Raw genomic sequence first — 21,489 nt, 5'->3', positions numbered from 1 at the left:
GGTGGTCTTAGCAGAAAGGGAATGGTATTTGTGTGTTCACAGCAGAGCAACTGAACCTCCTGGTAGGACGTACAAGGAACTTCCATTTCCTATGCTCAGGCAAAGGACAGCATTGGCAGATGTGAGCAGTCAGAACAGGAGCTCAGTGCACAGCATCTGGCTTCACCTGGGTTACTCCTGACGGATTCACATCTGGGTTACTCCTGACAGACTCACATCTGGCCACCCAATGAAACAGACTCTGCTAGTGAAGGACAAGGCCTGAATGGGGAACACCAAGTCTTGCTCCATCCAACACCCTGAACCCAGCAAGCGCTCCTAGAAAGGACACTGCAGACGCACGGTGTGATTCCCACAATTTAATGTCCAGTCAGTTTAATCTCCATGAGGTAACTGTGATTTCCTGAATCCCTTGGTGTTCCAGCAGGCCACAATGGCACTACTGAGATACAATCAACTCCTGTGAGATTCCCCCTCCTCCCCCAGATATTCCTCACATCCTGGAGTGCTTTTCCAGCATTTAGAAAGCTGAAGCAAACGATTTCACATACTTGGTGGTGTGTATATGCACACACACTGGCGACTACATACAGTGATTTGCAATAGGAGCCTCCCAGAGCAGTGATTCCCAGTTCAGATTTGCCCCCAACCAAGCAAGAGAAGTTGGTTTGTGAGTGTTTGACACATTCATTAAGCAGAATTAACGAGAGCACATTTAGGAGCGTGGCCGGATGGGCAGGATTGAGCAGTACCTGCTAAAGCTGTTCTACATCGCAAGGTGCATAAAGCAGAGATGAATGGGCAGGGGAAGCTACAGGGAAGGAAGATCCTGCTGAATGGCTCCGTGCACCAAGAGGAACGGTCTCTCAGAGCACCACCACACAGCACCCCTTCCTCCTTCAGTTCTAGGGCACACAGGATGAGCAGCAGTAAGCAAATGAGTCTTTGACCACATGGAAAAGCGCTTCCTTTCAGCCATGCATCGCTCAGGGCTCTGTTTCCAAGGCTAAAACAAAAGAGGGGGCAACCCCCCCGCCCTGATCAGTTAAGGAACAGGTTGTAAACAACGTGAGCTCAGGGGGAGCGGATGTGCTCAGCCACCGCTCCTGGAGCTGCGCTGCCACGCAAGGGCACAGAAGCTGCTGCAGTTGCAGAGTTTGGCTTAAAGAAGCAGCAAACCCAGCCCTGCTGGGAGAGCTGGACCCAGAGCATCTTTAAGGTCAGTTCCTCCCCAGGCTGTTCTATCCCATGAGCACGCTGTGTTTCTCTTCCTGCAGAGCCAACACAGACACACACATATATAAAACCAGGAGGTGTGCGTCCTCTTACAAAGTGAGGCATCCCGAATAGCTTCACCAGCTCCACACTGGGAAAGGAAAGGGAACGCGACCCCGACCCCGCCTGCCCGTGCCAGCATCGCGTCCACCCTCCTCCCGCGGGGACGCGGCTCCCGAGCAGCCCTAGGGCAGGTCGAGCAGCCGGTGCTCCGCGAACAGCTCCTGGGTGATGCTGTAGACGTCGCTGATGTGGGGCAAGGCCTCCCCCAGCACGGCCACGGCCTCCTCGGCCGAGCCCACGTTCATGGTCTCCAGGAAGGCGTTGCGCGGCGGCAGCGCGCAGAAGGCCACGGTGGCGGCCTTGCGGATGACCCAGGGGTGGAAGGCGGCCAGGGAGGCGTTGTACGAGTCCGTGCAGATCGCGGACGGCCGCGAGTCCTCCCCGCCCGTCCTCAGCCCCTCCAGGAAGAGCTGCAGCCAGCGCAGGGCGCGGTGCAGCCGCAGCACCGTGCGGCAGCCGGAGTCGGGCCGGCCCGACCGCTTGTGCAGGTCCACCAGGCCGTCGGCCAGCTCGTACTGCACCATGGACTGCAGGGACACGTACCGCTCCCGCCGCTCGCCGCAGCAGTACCCCTCCATCAGCTGCACCTTGGCCTCCGCGTCCTTGGAGATGAAGGAGAAGACGGCGCCCAGGCTGTGCAGGAACCTGCAGCGGACACAGCGCACCCCCGTTACGGGCGGCGGCGGCAGCAGCGGGGCCGGGGTCGCAGCAGCCGCCGCCGCCGGCACTCACCGGATGAGCCCCCGCCAGCCGCGCAGGTAGGGCCCGAGCAGCACCTCCCGCCGCTCCGTCACGCAGGCCTCGAAGGCGCCCAGCACCTCCCGCAGGCTGAACGCGGCCGGCGCCGCCATGGCCCCATCACCTCGGGGCGGAGCCCGCGCCGCGCCTGCGCTCAGGGGAGACGGACCCCGAGCCGCCGGGACGGGTGAGGGAAGGGAAGGGAAGGACCGGGTCGGGCCGGGCCCTCCGGGGGACGGTGGAGCCGAGCGGGGCGGGAGCCGAGGGGCTGGCAGTGGCCTGTGCGTGGCTGGCGCTCAGCTGCGTCCTCTCTCCCCCATCCAGGAAGCAGCCGGGAGCCTGCGGCCTGGCGCTGAGGGGCCGTTGAGATGGCGGCGAAGTCGCCTGCTTGTGGCCGTTTCTGAGGTGATTTGCGCCGCCCAGCCCGGGATGTGAATCCTGTTCAGATGCCTGAGATAAAAGTGACTCCTCTGGGTAAGTGCTGAGGCAGGGACGCTGGGGCTGGCCGTGCACAGCACCGTGTGTAATGTGCGGGTGTGCGGTGTGCCCGCCCGAGCCTTGGCAGTGCCTCGTTGTCCTCCTCCTGGCTCCCAAGCAAGTAAGACTCAAACAGCCCGGTGGCTCTGTTCTAGTTACCGGGTTCAGGGAGAGAGTTGGGGCTGTTCAGCCTGGAGAAGAGAAGAGAAGGCTGCGTGGAGAGCTCAGAGCAGCTTCCAGTATCTGAAGGGGGCCTATAGGGATGCTGGGGAGGGACTCTTCATTAGGGACTGTAGTGACAGGACAAGGGGGAACGGGTTCAAACTGAAACAGAGGAAGTTTAGATTGGATCTAAGGAGGAAATTCTTTCTTGTGAGGGTGGTGAGGCACTGGAATGGGTTGCCCAGGGAGGTTGTGAATGCTCCATCCCTGGCAGTGTTCAAGGCCAGGTTGGACAAGGCCTTGAGTGACATGGTTTAGTGTGAGGTGTCCTTGCCCATGGCAGGGGGTTGGAACTGGATGATCTTAAGGTCCTTTCCAACCCGAACTATTCTATGATTAATACACACTAGGAAAGGAGTCAATGTGTTGTACAGAACAGGTAATTCAGTCACTGAACAGTGCTGAAGATCCACAGGAAGCACATTGCTCTCTTCCCCCCCCACCTTTTTTCCTTTATGGGTTGCATGGAATCTGTTGGGATGCATTCATGTACTGAGAGGGCAGAGGATGTGCTGCTGTATCCTCACAGGCAGCTTTCCAGCTTGGTATGGGCATAACTGGAGCTTGATGAAGGTCTCTGGTGCTTGCGGTGGGAAGCAGAGTCCCTGGGGAGGTGCAGAGCCCTGGGAGCCTCGAGTTCCATCCTAAACGCTGCTCTTGAAGTGGTGCAGCTGTGAGCGGTGGGCAGAGAGCAGCCACGTCCTGCATTGAACTGCTCCGGGCTGGATCCCTGTCTGCATTTACTGCAGGTTTGGAACTGGGCGGTCTCTTGTGAGTCCATGGGATAAATGGGACAAACCAGTTCACATTTGCTGCCCTCTGGCAGATCCGCTGCTTGGAAGAAGGGATGGAGCCTTTTCCTGCGCTGGGAAAGGGCCACGAGGTTTTCATGGGCCTTTAGTGCTGCTTTCCTGAAGTGACTGCAGCTACAGCAGAGGTTTCTTACTTGTGTCTGGTCCAGGAGCTGGGCAGGATGTGGGCCGCAGCTGCATCCTCGTGTCTATTGCCGGGAAGAACGTCATGCTGGACTGCGGGATGCACATGGGCTACAACGATGATGTGAGTACTGAGAAGCCTGGATTAGGTGGAGAGCTGCTCTCCAGGTGCATGTGCCTGCCTGTTCCCAGCTCTTGGGTCAGTGTTCTGCTGTTATTCCCTTTTACTTGAGCACTGCCTGGCTCATCCGGTGTGACACGGGTGACAAGAGCAGGGTGGGTGTCCCTGGGCTGTTACCAGCCACTGCTGGAGCTGAGTTATGGCAGAGAATGAACTGTTGCCCCTTCAGAACCTTCTGTGCAAGAGGTGCATCCCCTCGTGTATTCCTGGGCTGTGAAGTGCCACCATCCAGCCACCCTTTCCCTGGGCTGTGGATGCTGCGTTCCAGGTGGCTTGGGTCTTTCTGTATTTCACAATGGGCAGGCATCTTCTATGCTTGAAAGCATTACTGCTGTTGGTAGTTAGACTGCTCTTAACATGATGCTTGGTTATGGGCAGTGAATTACTTGTGGGATCTGCACCACCATCTCTGATGCTTTAGAGAGAGCTAGGAAATAACTCCTGATATTCGGTCAGCTGGTATTGCCTGGAATAACGGCAAAACTATTGTGTAAGGTGAGATAGAGTTAAAGCAACTGTGCCACTATAGGCAAGGTTTGGAGGCTTCCTGCCGTAGTGCCCATGGGTGAGCTGAAGCATTGGTCACCTCTGTTACCTGGAACATAAACCTGGCTGTGATTGTTTGTTTGCAAGGTCTCTCCTCTGGTCGCCCCTGTCCTGTTCTTTGACTCTCTCTGCACATAAATGCTCCATAGAGCACGTTCCCAGTGTTTCGGGTCATTCACATGGTTGTCGTGTTGGGGTACACACGGTTGTCGTGTTGGGGTACACACGGTTGTCATGTTGGGGTACACACAGTCATTGTGTTGGGGTGCACACGGTTGTCGTGTTGGGTTACACCCAGTCATGTTGGGTTACACCCAGTCATGTTGGGTTACACCCAGTCATGTTACATGTGGTGGTTGTGTTGGGTTACACGTGGTGGTTGTGTTGGGTTAGTAACGTGGTAGTAGCTGGGTTTGTATTATAATGGATATAATACATTATTATAATGGATATAATACATTATAATGTATTATAATGGATAACCTGTTTTTTCATGTCTCTGCAGAGGCGCTTTCCTGACTTCTCCTACATCACCCAGAATGGGAGGCTGACGGACTTCCTAGACTGCGTGATCATCAGGTGAGACAGCTGCCTCCCTTCCCTGTCAGAGCTCACATGGGAAAGCTTTGGGCACTGTCCCTAGCAACCCAAGCGTGTTGTGAGCTGATCACTGACATTTGGCCATTTAAAAACCTGGCGATCCAAGAGCCAGGCAGGATGGGTTCCTGTGCATCCCCCTTATCCTCTGTGTCTTTTTGCAGCCACTTCCACCTGGACCACTGTGGAGCTTTACCCTATTTCAGTGAGATGGTGGGTTACGATGGGCCCATTTACATGACGCATCCTACCAAGGCCATCTGCCCCATCCTGCTGGAGGACTACAGGAAAATTACTGTAGACAAGAAAGGGGAAACCAACTTCTTCACTTCCCAAATGATTAAAGACTGCATGAAAAAAGTGGTTGCTGTGCATCTGCACCAGACAGTGCAGGTGAGGGATGGCTTCTGCACCCTCGCGAGTCGTACCAGCTGGGTGGTTGGGGAAGGCAGGGAAGGTTTGGGTTTCTCCAAGGTGTTTGCACTAACACAGTGTTTGCCTCCTGGTGCAGGTGGATGAGGAGCTGGAGATCAAGGCCTACTACGCAGGCCACGTGCTGGGAGCAGCCATGTTCCAGATCAAGGTTGGGTGCGAGTCAGTCGTGTACACTGTGAGTATGTACAGCTAAATACAGAGCCCTTCTAATGCCCTGTGTCACTACTTAGAGAATATTAATGGATTTCTCCTCTTCCATTAGGGTGATTATAACATGACACCAGACAGACATTTAGGGTAAGTAGGAAGCTGAGTTGCTGAATTGTGGGTATTGCTGTGTTCTGTTCATACCAGGGGCTTTCAGCACTGGTTCTTTGTTAGGAGACTGGAACATTTAGTGAACGGATTGCATTGAGTCTTCCACAAGGACCTTAATGTAAACTTCTTCTGTATCATCATCATAATACATTTTTAAGGCTGCATAATAATTGGACTTCTGTGTTTAAAACACTTCTGGTCATGATGTCTTCTAAATGTGTTTAGTTTTTAGAGTGCCAATCACAAACTTTGATGTTCATTTAATTTTACTGCTATATATGGGAGATTTATATTATTAGTGATATTTAGAGTATTATTTCAATGCATTTAAAGCAAGTAATAGCCTGGAGAAGACTGGCTTTGCAAGTCTGTTCTGTGACTGGGCAGGCTGATGCACATCTGCGTACCTGTTCTCGTCTGCAGATGAGCCTGCGCCGTTCTCCGTGGCTCAGAAATGCCAGATACCAGCTCTTCATTTGCTTGAATTGCTCTTGTTCTAGTGCTGCCTGGATCGATAAGTGTCGCCCAGATTTACTTATCACTGAATCCACCTATGCCACAACCATCAGAGACTCCAAACGCTGCAGAGAAAGAGACTTCCTGAAGAAAGTTCATGAGACTGTGGAAAGAGGAGGAAAGGTACCGAGGGTTGATAACCTAAGTGGGGTGGGTTTTCCTTTGTGAAGCTCTTGTTGCCTACTGATTAACTTGGGCACCTACATGAGACCACCACCTGAAACAAGGCATTTCTGTAATCCTCCATCTGTATTTTAAAATAGAGACTATTGAACACTTAAACTACACCGAGAGGAAACCAGACTGAGTTCGTGAGGCAGGAAGGGAAATGCAGTGCTTAGTCTGCAGATATAAAGGCAAAACTAGTCTGCATCTGAACCCTGAACCATCCTCTTGGTCCTGTAAATGAAGGAACTAAGACTGACTGTTCAGTTACTGCTTTTAAACTTGATCAGGAATGCCCTCCAGTGTAGCCAGGTCTGTTCAGTATCCTGCTGCATGGTGTTCAGCACTGTTTTGTTACCATAAGCCCCTCCAAGTGCAGGGAAGATACACACTTAGCACCTAGTAAATGATGCTTCAGCACCTCAGTTGTGGAAAGGACAGAGAGTGTCAGACAGTGAGAGGGACTTGTTCAGGACTGATAACCATTTACACACAGTCTGGCTTTCACAGACTAAATCATCCCTCAATTGCAGGTTCTCATCCCTGTTTTTGCCCTTGGACGTGCCCAGGAACTTTGCATTTTGTTGGAAACCTTCTGGTGAGTGCGGTCTCTTTGCATTTCCCACCTCCTTTTTGTCCTCTTCATGTCTGTTTAGGACATAAGATGGCTCTGCAGGTCAGCCCACGCTGGAGATTGATTATGGAATTACTTCTTTCCATTTACTTCCCAGCGTTCCTGACTCTAAGCAGCAAGTTAACCATTTCCTTCTCCCTGGTCATTCTCTACTACTCCCCAAACACTCTGGATCAGTTTACTGTCCTTTAAACCATGGATTGCATCTTTGCTGCACTGTAAAACTGGTTTTAAGGGAGCAGAAGGAGGGATGAATATGAAACTTATAACATGTAATTATAAGCATTATCATTTGGTATTAAAAGCCCTAGCAGAATGATTAATATTTGTAATGGAAAGAAGGTGGCTGTAGTGGGTGGAAGGAAAATTAGACTTAAGCTACTTTATAGTAAGTGAATGCACAGGGATGTGGCAGTGTTATAACTTGCATGCAGTTGTTTTATCGTGTAGCTCATTGAGAGTAGGGTATGTGCAGAAAGCCTATGGAGACCTTATATGTTTATGGACTTCCAGCATTGGACCGTTGGGATGCTAATTAGTCCCTCACTGATATCTGGAACTCTTCTTCCTACAGGGAAAGGATGAACTTGAAGGCTCCAATTTACTTCTCCACGGGCCTGACGGAGAAGGCCAATCACTACTACAAGCTCTTCATCACCTGGACCAACCAGAAGATTCGGAAAACCTTTGTGCAGAGGAACATGTTTGAATTCAAACACATCAAAGCCTTTGATCGGGCCTTTGCAGACAACCCAGGGCCTATGGTAGGTGGGCATGATCCTTTACAACACAGGATTTATTACTGGCTTTATTTCTGACACGTGTCTTAGGCAGCAGCTGAAAGAGGAATCTGTTGAGCATGAACAGGACCAAGATAAAACCATCTGAAGGTGTTAGCACACTGTGGATGCTCACAGAATCTCCTAAAAAGCAGCTGAATTGATGTGACAGGTGTAGTTAATGTGCTGCAATGGGTATCACTGGATAGTCTCCACAGTTTCAGGGTATTTCTATATTATAAATAATGGGGGAACCCCCCCGTTTCCTGTGGTGATTCTTGAGGTATCTTTGAATTGCAGGTGGTGTTTGCAACCCCTGGCATGCTCCATGCAGGACAGTCCCTTCAGATCTTCAGGAAGTGGGCTGGGAATGAAAAGAATATGGTGAGAAATCCTGTTTCCTTCTGTGATGTTTTATATTAATGTGATAACATTATATGCATTCTGTTATCATATTATATAGAGAATCATAGAATACATTGGAAAGGACTTGAGATCATCTAGTTCCAACCACCTTGCCATGGTATATCAAGATATCTAGGTCATATTCTATATATATTACATGGTATGTTATATTGTATCATATTAGATATTATCAGAATACAACAGAATGTAATAGACTATAACAGAAGATAATAGAGTATATCAGAATATGATGGAATGTAACATAATGGGATGTAACAAACTAGATGCTAGAATATGAGAGAATGCAATAGAATGTAACAGAATATAACAGAGTATGGTAGAATGTAACAGAATCTGATAAAATGTAACAGAATATAATGTTATATAATATACATACACATAATAGCTTTTCATAATGCAACAGAATATTATAGAATCTGACAGAATATAACCGAATGTAACAGAATCTGATAGAATCTAGCAAAATATAATTGAATGTTACAGAATCTGATAGAATCCAACAGAATATCATTAGAATATAACAATGTAACAGAATATGCTAGAATGTTACAGGATATAACAGGATATGATAGACTCTAATAGGATATAAACAGATTATAATAATTACGATAGAGTGTAACAATGTCATAGAATATGATAGAGTATAATAGCTTGTAAGAGAATATAATGTTAGTGTTTAAGAATATAACAATCTGATAGAATATAATAGAATGTAATAGAATGTTACAGAATGATAGAATCTAATAGAATGTAACAAAATATAACAGAATATATTTTTTACCATACATTATATATGATATAATATGAAATGAATTTATTGATATGATACGCTAGACTAGAATATGATATAATGAGATTATAGAATGTAACAATCTAATAGAATATGATATATAATGTGGTATATTATACTATATCATATTCTATTATATCCTATCATATTATATATCCTAGTCTTGTATTTTGTTATATTCTAAATATATATCCTATCATATGCTATTATATTCTGTTACATTCTATCACATAATCTCATTATATTATAACCTATTGTAGATCATAATATAAAATGGCATATTGTAACCTATCATAATTTAATGTTATAATAGGATATGATGGGTATATATAATGATATATATATTAAACCATATGTATTATCATATGAGTGGTTGTGATAAGAACAAATGTTGCAGGAAAGCTTTTCCTCTTTACATGATGTGAGTCCTGCAGAGAACCAGCCGGGGGCAGAGGATGGTCCCATCTGAGATAGGAAGGACACAAACTTACATCCACAAATGCATAATGCTGATGTGGTTATGATAACAACACAGTCCATGTGTAGAGTCTGGAGTGTTTCTGCTCTCCTCCTCAGGTGATCATGCCTGGCTACTGCGTGCAGGGAACCGTAGGCCACAAGATCCTGAGCGGGCAGCGCAAGCTGGAGATGGAAGGAAGACAAATAGTAGGTTTGATTTTCAAAGAGGATCATTTGGGGGAAGTAAGTTCTTCAGAACTGGAGGTGGTAGTTAAACACCATGTACATGTATTGGGAATATGCCACATACAGCACTGAAAACACCCAAGGGACATTTTCTTTGGTATTGGACTGGGGGGAGTTCCCTTTTGCATTTTTGCATTGCCAACAGCTTGTCTTTTTCTGCCATAAGCTTTTGTCAGGGCATATTTATACCAATTAATAATTAGGCCCCATTAAGTCAGGTAAAAAGTATACATTTTTAGGTGGCATTAAACTGATACCAGCTGTCCTTCAGTATTCATTTGTTTTGGCAAACGTGCTCCAAGTCTTGTGCTCTGAAACTGGGTACTTTGAGCCTTTAAGTCATTAAGAGCTTTTCTGTGCAGCATCATATTCAGCATCTGCTGCCAAGCAGCTCTGACTCCAACCTCACTTCATTGGGAAATGAGGTTCATTCCCAGTCCATTGGGAAACTCAGTTGTGTTTCCTTCTTTAAACTAAATTCAGTAGGAGTTGGGGTCTGTGTGTGTGTGTGTTACACTCACTGTTCCAGATGCACAAAGTCAGTGCTTTCTGCTCCTCCCCAGCTGGAAGTGAAGATGCAGGTGGAGTACATGTCCTTCAGTGCGCATGCAGATGCCAAGGGGATCATGCAGCTGATTCGCCAGGCTGAGCCTCGGAATGTTCTCCTGGTCCACGGGGAAGCAAAGAAAATGGAGTTTCTGAAGCAGAAAATAGAACAGGAATTTCGTACGTATGGTGCTGGTACTGAAGAGGGAGTGGTGGCAGGAAGCAGGCAGGAACGTTCACATGTTTTATGGAATCCCAGCCTGGTTTGTGTTGGAAGGGACCTTAAAGCTCATCCAGTTCCAACCCCTGCCACGGGCAGGGACACCTTCCCCTAGAGCAGCTTGCTCCAAGCCCCTGTGTCCAACTTGGCTTTAAATTTAATCCACTGGACCTCAGCACAGGATTAGGCATAATGTAATTTATAGGACCAGTCACCCTCAGGAAACTAGTATCCATAACATATCTTATTTAACAGGTTAAGCCCATGTAATTCTAATGCCCATTTGGACTTGAAGTGTAAGTTGCTCTGTGATGTTTGTATCATTATAGCTTATCATTATTGTATCATTATATATATCTTATCATTATTATCATTATTCACTTAGTGAATTTGTATTAGAATCATAGAAGCTCATAATCCTGTTACAAGCCAAGGCAGGCAGGGTACATCTGAAACTGTAACTTTGGCAACTTTAGTTAAGGGGAATGAGCTCCAGGAAAAGCAATAATTCCTTGGAAACAACTGCCTTGGAAGGAGTGAGTAGGGAAAGCCTAGAGTTCACGTTGGATGATTACTTACTGCCTGCAGGTTTCTTTGCAGTAGTCTGTCAGCATCGGAGGGCAGGCAGTTCTGGTGCAGTCTGTTCTGCCCAGGCCAGCTGGGCTCACAGGGGGTTTGGTGGCTCTGGTAAAGGTGCCTGAGCAGCAGTTGTGCTTTTCAGCCCCTTTCAGAGAGCTGCAACATTCTTCTGCCATAAATCTCGGCTCCATCTGCTCAGGGCTGAAGCGCTGGTCCGGGTTTGGAACGGCTGCGGCAGCCGCTGTCCTTCTGACGCTGGTTCTTTACATTGCAGATGTCAGCTGCTACATGCCTGCCAATGGAGAGACCACAACAATATTCACCAATCCCAGCATTCCCGTGGACATATCCCTGGGACTCCTGAAGAGAGAAACGGCCATAGGTGACACACTTTCAACCAAGAAGTTCATCTGTTGGGCCCTGCCACCGTATTGTACTTGTATTAGGTGGCAATAGCTGTATATTGGGAACACCTATGAGGACATACAACAGAGCTTCCTGTACAAGAAGAGGGTTTATCAGCATTTAGAGGTTGGGAGGGCTTCCTGTGACACGCAGCAGCTACTGTGCTGTGAATGTGGGATCAGTAGTGTTTAACACACACTGCCTTGTTTGCTGCTCATTGCCCACTGCTAAGAAACAAAACCCATGCAAGTTTTTACTTGCTAGGTCTGAACTGCTTTGATAAACCTTTTTATAAGGTTTATAAAATTGGATAAATTTTGTAAAGTTAAGGAAATATATTTAAGAAAATTCTGAAAAATATTTAAGAAAAATCTGAAACCTCTCAGATCAGGAGGTGAAGTGGGAAGAGGCTGCAGGTCTGTATCGCTGAGCATGGCTTCTCCTGTGTCTGAAGTTCTGATGATGGTTTAATAAGCACCACGCGCTTTAACAGGAGAACAGAGATGTAAAATACTAGTCTCTGAACCTCAGCAAGACTCAGAAATCCAAACTGTTAAGTCCTATAGCAGGTGTCTGTCTGAAAAGTAAGTACTTCATCATTAACCATGGTCTCTTTCTTTGGCCTTGGTTTAGGTCTCCTACCAGATGTCAAGAAGCCAAAGCTCATGCACGGCACATTAATGATGAAGGATAACGTAAGTAAAAAGATTCTTATATTAATTTTGGGAACTAAAGAATTGATATGGCATTTTAGGTGGACATCCTGCCACCACCTTACCTTTACCTTCACTGCCTGTCATAGGCTCGTGCCTCGCTGTTACTGCTGCCCGAGGTATTTGAGAGGTTGAAAGGGAGCGATGGTACCTGCTGGGGTTCCCAGTGACGGACACGAGGAGGACCAGAGCTTCACAAACACCCTGTAATGGTTTGTGCTTTCCCTCTGCAGAGCTTCCGCCTGCTTTCCCCCGAGCAGGCTCTGAAGGAGCTGGGCCTGGCGGAACATCAGCTGCGCTTCACCTGCCGCGTCCACATCCAGGACCCGCGGAAGGAGCACGAGACGGTGCTGCGTGTGTACAACCACCTCAAAGGGTGAGGCCAGCCTCACCTCTCTGTGGTTCTCCCCGCTAGGCATGGACTTATACCACCTATATTAAGAGTGATAAGCTCAAATGCTCCCTCCTTTCTGCCCCTGAGTTACAAGGAGAAAAGTCTCTGCAGCCCAAAAGACTCAACTGCTCTAGATTTGAGCCTGTGTAGATCCCATAACCAGAGCAGTGGATACACTGCAGTGGCAGAGGTTGGTCATCACTTCCAGCTCCTGCTCTTTACCAGGCTATAGGCAGAACACCCCAAATCTTTGTTCCTGTTGCCTTGCTGCTCTCACTGCTGCTTCTACCTGAAGTCAGTACAGTTGTTTAGAGAGAGAGTGTCAAGTGCAGGGTCAAGACACCTCTTACAGCTATTCAGTAGCTGCAGCACATGAACCTTAAACACTTCCTACAGGCAGCTGGTCAGTTTTGAGTAGTCCCTTGCTTGGATGAACAGGGTTCAGCCTGGAGCCATACACATCATGAGAGCCAGAAATAAGTTCTGTAGGAAATGCTACGTGATTAATATAAGCACCAAAATAAGTTATAAATCAGCCCCATTCTCCACTGTGAACACATTGGTGTTGGGGATTCAGAGGTACAGGGGAGACCACCCTTCAGCCTGCACACATGTCCCATCCAAACTAAATCCTCTATCTTCTCTCTTACCAGGGTCCTGAAAGATTACTCAGTGCAGCATCTCCCTGATGGGTCTATAACAGTGGAGTCCATTCTTATCCAAGCCACGGCACACTCCGAGGATCAAGGAACCAAAGTTCTGCTCGTGTCCTGGACCTACCAGGTTGGAATTCTTCAAGATGTAATTAAATAATTGGTTAAGTACAAGTTAATTACAATTATATCTGTGGTTTGAGGACATTACAGTACCCAGCTTCTAATCTGAGCTACACCAGTACTGCCATAGCTTGGAGGTATTTGACATTGTATCTGTTAGGTGTGAACAACAAGCAGAAAGCAGGATAACACAAACCAGTGGTAACATCAGCTGTAGTCTGAACTTTCTTCCTTTCAAAAGTGTACTTCTCAGGCTACATTTTTAGATGCTTTTACAGCAAAGAGCTGCCTTCTTGAGGGCAAAAAAAGGAAAAGGTAAAAAAATCAATGGTTCTATATCCTTTTTCAAGACAAAAGGTCATTTTCCTCAAAAGGGGTACCTCAAGCCCAGACACCTGCTTTGCCAAAGGGAGTTTTGCATTGTTATTATGAAAGAACACCCAGAAATACATCTGTGCTGCCCAGACTGCTTCCATTTATGAACACTGCTAACATTAGAACTCCTTCAGTCTATTTCTAGGTACCAGAGTTGAATTTACTGCCCACAGGGCCAAGTCAAGCAGATGACTGCTTTCATCCCGTCTCTTTCTGCTCTGCTCTCTCTAGGACGAAGAACTGGGCAGCTATCTCACCTCCCTTCTGAAGAAAGGACTCCCCCAGAGCACAGCGTGAGCCCCCCCGAGGGCACCACTCTCAGGGGTGCTTCAGAGAGTCAGGTTTATTTTGGTTATTACCCTGTCAATGCTTTTTAATGGCTTTGTTTTAGTAAAGGAATTACAGTGTTTGTGCAGTGCCTGCCTACACCCTTCAGCAGCACCACGCTGGAGACCTGGGCCAGGGGTCACTGCAGCTTTAGAGTCGTGAGGACACCTTTAGTGCTGCTCACGCTGTAAGAGATGCTCTTTAAGCTCCTTTCCCTTAAACCCTCAGCAGTGAAACAAGGAGCTTTCAAAGCATCACAACTAACATGCACCCTATAATGGAGGCAAGAGAATAACCCCCTAACCCTGCTCTTTACCCAGCAGTGTAACATTTCCTTACCCATACTTCCCTCCATGGCAGCTGCCAGCCTGCAGGAAAGCTGCACTTCTGGATGGAGGCTAAGAATTAGTTTTTGCCTTTGTGCAGAACATAAAGACTGTGCTTAGGTGGAAGGAACAGTCCCTCCAGTGCTGGGAGGCTTCTCCATAGCCTATAAATGGGACAAAAATAGCAGTCTCTCATGAAAGGTAAAGGATTAGTTTGTTCTAATACTCCCACGGAGGCTTTCCTCGGCTCCATTTCCAAGTGCCAGGATTTGCACTTGTCTTTCCAACCCCATCAAGCACAGGAAGTCAGGAATCCTCAGCTTTTTAGAAGAGTTTGAGCAGGTTTGCTACTGATACTTAATAATTCCTCCAGGCTAAAAGCAGAGCACGGGAAGGGGGAGGTCAGTCACTGACCCATCATTAAACACAGACCCACTCTATGGGATTCAAACTGCAGGTAGCAATAACTCATAACTAATGCAAGTCAGGCCCATCCCAACAAATGCATCCACAAAAGCCATTTGTTACAAAGCTTTAGCTCTATTACAGTGATTTCACATCTGTTCTTGGTTTGCTTGCTGCATCCATCTTCTATTGCTGAAGTGGTTCAGTGATCAGCTTTAGCTGATCAATACAGCCTCCAAATGCAAGACCCTTGGCTTACCACCATCGTGCATGGATGGTTTCCCATCACCCAAGACCCCAACATACCCCTACACCCATGCTGCTTATTTTCCAACCCTCTTACCTCTGACCTGAAGCAGAGTAGCAGCTGCCATCAGAGAATGGGCAGAGCAACCATTGTGGAAAGAGAAGTTACAACATCATATAGACACATACAATCACTGATCTCCCCACACCATTCTGCCCCATGATCCCACTCCCTCCCTCCTTTAAGGTCCACAGCAGTTCCTGTTCCAGTAACACAGCATAACCCACGAACCCCAACGCTTGTTGTGACATTCACAGGTCCAAGTGTCACCTTCAACCTGCAGTCTGCACATTTGGAAATGGAAACACGGATTCAGCCCATTGCCAGAGCTAGGCCCTCCTCCTGCCCTGGTCAGCAGGCCCTAGGCCACCTTCCCTTTGCAGTCCTCCGCTCAGCAGTCAGTACATACACACACTTCATAGAGTTGGGAGTGGCGTGGGAAGGAACAGAGCACACAGTCTGTATCTGTTACCAAATCAACATCATCTTCAGAATGTTGTTGGCTGTTAAGCAGTTTATCAGCCTGGCCAGTGGGTTCCTGGTGCTTCTGAAACCCCCACATGATAAATTCTCTCCACAGTCTCACAGGGTGGAAAAAACGCAGCAGTTCTCAGAAGCTGTGTGGCTGTTAACAGAAGGGAGGAGATAGATAGGTTAGGTGTTGTGGTTTATAATCACAAACTGTGATGGCTGCACAGGACTGCACTGCAGCAGGAGCTGTGCTGGCATCGAGGCCTTCCCTTGACGACCATGTGGTCAGAGCAGCCTGTTCACTGCTGGTCTTGCACAGGGTTAACTGACCGGTAACTGCTTGGATCTGCCATCAGCTAAACCTGTGTTAACAGATGTCCAGCCTGAACCCACGGGTGCACAACCCTGGAAACCCTGTCCTCCTTGGGAAGGAGGGATGAGAAGCCCTTATTTGGCTGTGGAATGTAGGCAGAAAGCAGTTTGTGAACCCAGCTGGCTCTGGTGTGCCCCCCAGGAGGGAAGATCCCTCCAAAATGGGAAAAGCCAAGCAGGACAGCCCTGATCCACTCCAGCAGCAGGCTGGTTTCTTTCACATAAGCCTTTCCTGGGCTGCATGGCATTCCAGAAGAGCCTTGTGTTCTCCTACCAACCCAGTGTTAAATAAAAAGGAGACCAAAACATCAGTGTACATAAACACAGTGTGTGCTAGGCAGGACTGCAAAGAACACAGCTCCGGTTGGCTAATCCAAATACTAAGTTGTTAGGCACCTCCCTCCAGTGTGGCCTTGGATGTAACAGCCCTGTATGAAGAAAGGGTAGGGTTACAGGCTCGGTTTTGAAGGGACAGCTCGAAAGATGAACAGTGTACTTACTGCAAGCAGCTCAGTTGATTCCATCTCTATTTTCCATCTCCGTCTCTCTGATGAAGTTTATAAACATAGGAGAACTCCCCAAGTTTCTGGTCGCAGATGGTAAACACCACTTGAGGCCTGGATCTGAGCTTGAAGTTGAAGTGCCACTGCCTGCTGGAGGAGTTGAAGTAGTACAGGAGTGGGTTAAGGCAGCAGTTGAAGCTCACCAGGGCCAGGGTGACCTTCCGCATCTTGTAGATCAGGTTGGCAAATGCCTTGTTCTGGATGACCTGGGTTCTCATCAGGAAGTGGAGCAGGTGAGTGAGGTGATAGGGGAGAAAGCACAAAGTACAAATGACCAGGATGATGTAGATGGTGCTCAGGGCCTTCCTCTTGTGAATGCTGCTTTTGATGCGGGAGATCCTCTTGGCAATGAGAGGGTAGCTGATCAGAATGATGGAAAATGGGATCACAAACCCGAACACCAAGGCCAGGATGTTGTAAGTTGTCATGCGGGAAGTCCAGCTGCTGGTGGCAAAGTTCTCAAAACATACTACTGTGTTCCCCACACCCCTGCTGTGGAGGGGACCTCCGAGGATGAGTGGGACCATGATGCTCAGAGCGACCACCCAGAGCACTGCGACCACCACCACGTAATGGATGACCCTGATCTGGATGTAGGTGAAGGGGTGCAACACCGCGATGTAGCGGTCCACGCAGATGCAGGTGAAAAAGGCGATGCTGAGGCAGATGTTGATGTAGTACAGAGTCCCCGTTATCCTACAGGCTACGTCCCCAAAGATCCAGTTGTTCCCATTCAGGTGGTAATGAATTTTGAAAGGCAACACACACACAAACAAGGTGTCCACCAGAACTAGATTAATCATGTACACATAGGAATGGGAAGTGTGCTTTGCCCTGCAGGACAGCAGGTACAGAGCCAACACATTCTCTATCAGACCCAGCACGAAGACGAAGCTGTAGATGACAGTAAACAAGGAATACTGGAAGTCTGCTTCCAAATGGAATTCTGCACTGGAATTGGCACCTGTCTCATTGGAGACTCCTTCAGTCCAGGAAATGCCTGCCATGATTTCTGCTGGGGGGACATCCAACATGGGGTATGAGTCTTAAACCACCCCTTACCTCAGGAGGTTCTTGTGTCTGATTTCATCTTGAGTGGGTAAGAGCTGAAGCCTCTCAACAGCTATGTGAAGCCTTGGTGATGTCTCTGCTCAGTGTGTTCAGGTGGGAGGTGGTGTTGCTGGAAGAGAGAATAACTAATTTAAACCACAAGCATCTGAAGTTTGCACAGCAGCAACTCTGCTTTGACACTGGCATTAAAACCATCACAAGGTGGCAACACTGAAACACCAGAAGCAGCCACGCTGAACTGCTTTACCTTGTGCTGCATGTGTGGAACCTTCCTGCTAAGAATCAGTATTTAAAGCACAGAACAGAAACAGGTAGTTGGTGTAGGGTAAGGACTGGTTTGTGTGTCTGTCATACAGGAAGGAGGCGCTGTATGAGCAGACTCCTCATCCAGGTCACTCGCATCATGCAAGCAATGCTGCTCCAGCAGAGCAGTTTCTCTCCATCAAATATAAAAGACATTTCAATAACTGAGCCAAACACAGACACCTGAACAGATGTCACTAACAGAGACATTAAACCCAGCTCCAGTACGCACAATGTTGCTAAACTGAGCCATGGCCAGCACAAACCCACAAAGGGTGCTGGGTGCTTTCCAAAGGAAACTCTGAAATCACACTTCCTCCCAAGAGCTGTTTATCTGGTGAAGTCAAAAGCACCCAAAATATGTGGAAGATCAGAAAGGGAAAAGATGAGGTTTCACTTTATGTATGTGCTTACATAGGCCTTGCACCTCATAGCAAAGGGGTTGTGCACACACAGGAAAACGAACACAAAACCAGGCACAGGTCAGCTGTAACTTAAGCAGCACAGCGCTTGAAACAACCTTTATCCCTGGGTTTTGCCAGAGCAAGAGCCACTGAACATCCATCTTGTCTAGTGCCAGAGTAAAGCCTTGCAACTAGGGAAAGAGGTGGTCTGTGGAGCCATTAATGGGGCAGGACAGGCCCAGGGGATGGGTTGGCTGCTGCGCCCCACAAGTCAAGCACAAGTCATTTACAAGTCATTCTTCTACCCTGTCCCAAACAGTCACATACACACTGCAGGACCCCACCATGCACATCCATCTGTTTGAGAACACTTTTGCTCTCTGTAAGAGGCAATAGAAGCGACAGAGTCTATAATAAGCATGTATTTGCCAAGTACACAGCCACTTCCACCTCTTCTTGTAATGTACCCTTCACCCACCATGTTAAAAACTACTCTGATCAGTCCCAAATCCAGCCTTGCCTCCTCAGCGTGGTTCTGGTGGGGCTTGTCTGGGATTTTTGGGGCAGGGAGGGCTGTTATTTCTTCCAGACAACCCGGAAAGCATCACTGAACTATTTCTGCACAAAGTTATTTGATTTACAAAACCACACAAAAGCCTACATCAAAGTTTCCACTGGATCCTGAGTGCATTAAATTATTAGACACGTTTGCATAGAAAACCCAAGCTTGAGTCTTTGAACTCTGCTCAAGTGTGAGGTTTTTCTGGGTTTAATTCTAAAGCATCACTGTCAAACAATCAGACACAGAGATCTGCCCCTGGACTGGATGTCCAGATTGCATCAACTGAATAGAATTAGTAATGCACCGACATAAAAAGGAGAAGAATGCTGGATTCCCCTCAATCACAAGTCACAAGTATTAATGATGGACATGACAGAAATGTCTCTGAGTTTGTACAGAAGTTCCCCACTGCTGGTACATTCTGTGATGCTAAAGAGAGCATGTTCTTTAATTAAACATCTTCAGGTTATTTTTAACAGTAGCTCTGGGATTTAAAAAGCAAAGCAGGAGCTGACAACAGCGCTGTGCTAACTGCAGAGTCAGCCAGTCTGTGTCTGGGCCACTGCCTCCACAGCTGAGCCTGCTGCTCACTCACTGGACTTGGTAACAAGCCCAAAGAGTGACAGGTTTTTATTGTAACCAGAAGCTGGGACACGTTTCCAGACACATCCCATAGCAGGGATTTTTGCACCATGACTATCACAAAACAGCTGTACCTGAGCCTGTAGCAGCAGCTGGCTTCATTAACACCCAAACAGCAGGAGGATTTGGTTTGGTTTTCTGTCCTAGAATAGATTTAGTTCGAGAGTTGACTTACCAGAGCTCAGATCACCTCTCACACCAAAGCTGCACATGAGCACGCTGGGCTCTCCAAAGAGTCCTCACAACCGCGAGGTCACTGCTGAGCTCGTCCACGTAGGGGCTGTAACAGCAGAGCGTGCTGCCCTGCAAGATGCACTGCACAGCTCTGCTGCGTTCTGCTCTAGAGAAAGAAACCACAGGAAGCAAAGATGAAGAGCTGTCACTCAGCTCCAAGGCAGAGCACTGGCCCCACTCCCGGAGCCAGGAGAGCACAGCCCATGGCCAGTACCTGTGTGGGCTTTAGTTCTCTCCACATATCCACGCTCCCACACAAAGCTCCCCCATCACCTCCCACCCATCCTGCCCTCCAGCCTTTGTGGAACCAAGCACCAGTGCTTCAGTCCAAGACATCTGAAATGGGCCTGGAGCTGCACTCTCACTTCCCTCCAAAGGGAGGAAGAGCAAGACTTTGCTCAGGCAAATCACTGTCTAAAACCACATGGATGCATTTAAGGTCTGGAGCTGGGCTTATGTTGGAAAAAATCACTGCAGTGTGTTACAGCATGCCCACCTTTGGCTTCTTACCCAGCAAGGCTGGGCCAGAAAAGCACAAACAGGTACCACTCCATCAACAGAGCAGCCTCAACCCTCCTTTTCCATGGAGGAGCCCCAGAGCTCCCCCAAGGTTCTGTTGTCTTCTTTGGGAGTTGGTCCCTGTGGGAGTAAAGCAGCTACCAGCTGGCATCCTCTGTGGGAAGGGAGGGTAACTGGAGGTATCCTGCCTTTCCTTCCCATGCTGTCAAAAGCAGGTCTCTGGCAAAACTGCTACCTGGAACAGAGCTGGAAAAAGATGAATCCCTTCTCATGAAGAGACACCCAGAAACAGGCTGTCCTCATGCTCTGTATCAGGGCTACCAACTAACTCAATCCCCATCACCAAGGCAAGGGTGGCCTTAAGAGCGGTCAAAAAGAACCACTGCCTTTTCCTCTGCTTACCTTGTGGCTTTCCACCAAGCAAAGAGACCCAAAACTCCAGAGTCCTCAACTGTGCTGTCTGCTCTGTAACTCTCCTCCTCCCATGGACAAAGGGGAGGTCAGTTATGGTGGTATCAGGCACCTCAGCTGCACATTGTTTCCACTGTGGAGTGCTTACACGAGGTATTGTTTCTTCTCTGAGCTTCAGAAGTCAAAATCGTCATCATCTTTCCTGTAACTGGTACTTTAAAAACAGTTATTGTATAACCAAAACAGATTCTGGTATCCTTTATGAGAAGAACAACCCACAGGTTACCCAATGTGTGTTCGACTACTTGAGCCAGCAGGCGAGACCTGAGGTTAAAGTGGTTTGGAAAGAAAAAGGGGGGAAAAGGAATAAAGAAATCTCTCTACTCCGTACTCCACACCATGATTCACCCACCCTTTGCTCACTGCTCACCAGCTCTGAAAGAGCAGAAGGTAGCAAGCAACAAGCAAATTGAAGCTAGCAATGGTGGCAGCCACCTTCTAGGTCCTGGTCCCACACAGGTTTCATTTCATGGTCAGGCTCATAGAGTTGTTCCTGTGCTACTAGTCCAGGCTGTGACCATTAAAATAGGTTTTAAGGGACCTCAAAGGAACTTTGGTCTGTACCACACCACATCCTCGCTGCAACAGACATCACTCTGTACCAGGATAATGTAAAAGTCACTACAGTTCAGCACAAGAGTGACTGCTGATGAGGAGAGGAAATGGCAAGGACTTTCAAAGGCCGTTTCAGTAAGTCACTGC

At 47.9% G+C, this 21,489-nt stretch overlaps 3 protein-coding genes across 3 annotated transcripts; 1 reads left to right on the top strand and 2 right to left on the bottom strand.

Moving 5' to 3' along the window:
- Positions 1-1,434: 1,434 nt before the first annotated feature.
- Positions 1,435-2,224, bottom strand: CPTP (ceramide-1-phosphate transfer protein). Its single transcript, XM_057407257.1, has 2 exons — positions 2,071-2,224; positions 1,435-1,983 (listed from the first exon to the last, which is right to left on the bottom strand). The coding sequence occupies exons 1-2, from the start codon at positions 2,187-2,189 to the stop codon at positions 1,461-1,463; spliced, it is 642 nt and encodes a 213-aa protein (XP_057263240.1). The 5' UTR covers positions 2,190-2,224; the 3' UTR covers positions 1,435-1,460.
- A 283-nt stretch (positions 2,225-2,507) lies between these two features.
- INTS11 (integrator complex subunit 11) lies at positions 2,508-14,177 on the top strand. Its single transcript, XM_057407256.1, has 17 exons — positions 2,508-2,550; positions 3,737-3,834; positions 4,943-5,016; positions 5,199-5,427; positions 5,546-5,644; positions 5,732-5,766; positions 6,288-6,426; positions 7,002-7,066; positions 7,677-7,866; positions 8,182-8,265; positions 9,674-9,763; positions 10,366-10,528; positions 11,422-11,529; positions 12,186-12,247; positions 12,499-12,641; positions 13,313-13,442; positions 14,042-14,177. Exons 1-17 carry the CDS (start codon positions 2,523-2,525, stop codon positions 14,105-14,107), a joined length of 1,803 nt encoding a protein of 600 aa, XP_057263239.1. The 5' UTR covers positions 2,508-2,522; the 3' UTR covers positions 14,108-14,177.
- A 2,233-nt stretch (positions 14,178-16,410) lies between these two features.
- Positions 16,411-17,727, bottom strand: LOC130598155 (lysophosphatidic acid receptor 6-like). Its single transcript, XM_057407309.1, has one exon. It carries the CDS (start codon positions 17,613-17,615, stop codon positions 16,545-16,547), a length of 1,071 nt encoding a protein of 356 aa, XP_057263292.1. The 5' UTR covers positions 17,616-17,727; the 3' UTR covers positions 16,411-16,544.
- Between the last annotated feature and the right edge of the window lie 3,762 nt (positions 17,728-21,489).

This window comes from Pezoporus wallicus, unplaced genomic scaffold (genome assembly GCF_028554395.1).
Source record: "Pezoporus wallicus isolate ANWC-B61680 ecotype Strahan unplaced genomic scaffold, APGP_CSIRO_Pwel_v1 contig_14689, whole genome shotgun sequence".
Lineage (NCBI taxonomy): Eukaryota > Metazoa > Chordata > Aves > Psittaciformes > Psittacidae > Pezoporus > Pezoporus wallicus.
The sequence above is the reverse complement of the archived record's forward strand: the minus strand, read 5'-3'. Positions and strand labels throughout refer to the sequence as shown.

Coding starts and splice junctions, on each gene's coding strand:
- INTS11 (XM_057407256.1), top strand. CDS start 2,523: ATGCCTGAGATAAAAGTGACTCCTCTGG. Junction 5,767..6,287: donor ACACCAGACAGACATTTAGG/GTAAGTAGGAAG, acceptor CTCTTGTTCTAG/TGCTGCCTGGATCGATAAGT. Junction 7,867..8,181: donor CAGACAACCCAGGGCCTATG/GTAGGTGGGCAT, acceptor TTTGAATTGCAG/GTGGTGTTTGCAACCCCTGG.
- LOC130598155 (XM_057407309.1), bottom strand. CDS start 17,615: ATGTTGGATGTCCCCCCAGCAGAAATCATGGCAGGCATTTCCTGGACT.
- CPTP (XM_057407257.1), bottom strand. CDS start 2,189: ATGGCGGCGCCGGCCGCGTTCAGCCTGCGGGAGGTGCTGGGCGCCTTC. Junction 1,984..2,070: donor GGCTGGCGGGGGCTCATCCG/GTGAGTGCCGGC, acceptor TGTCCGCTGCAG/GTTCCTGCACAGCCTGGGCG.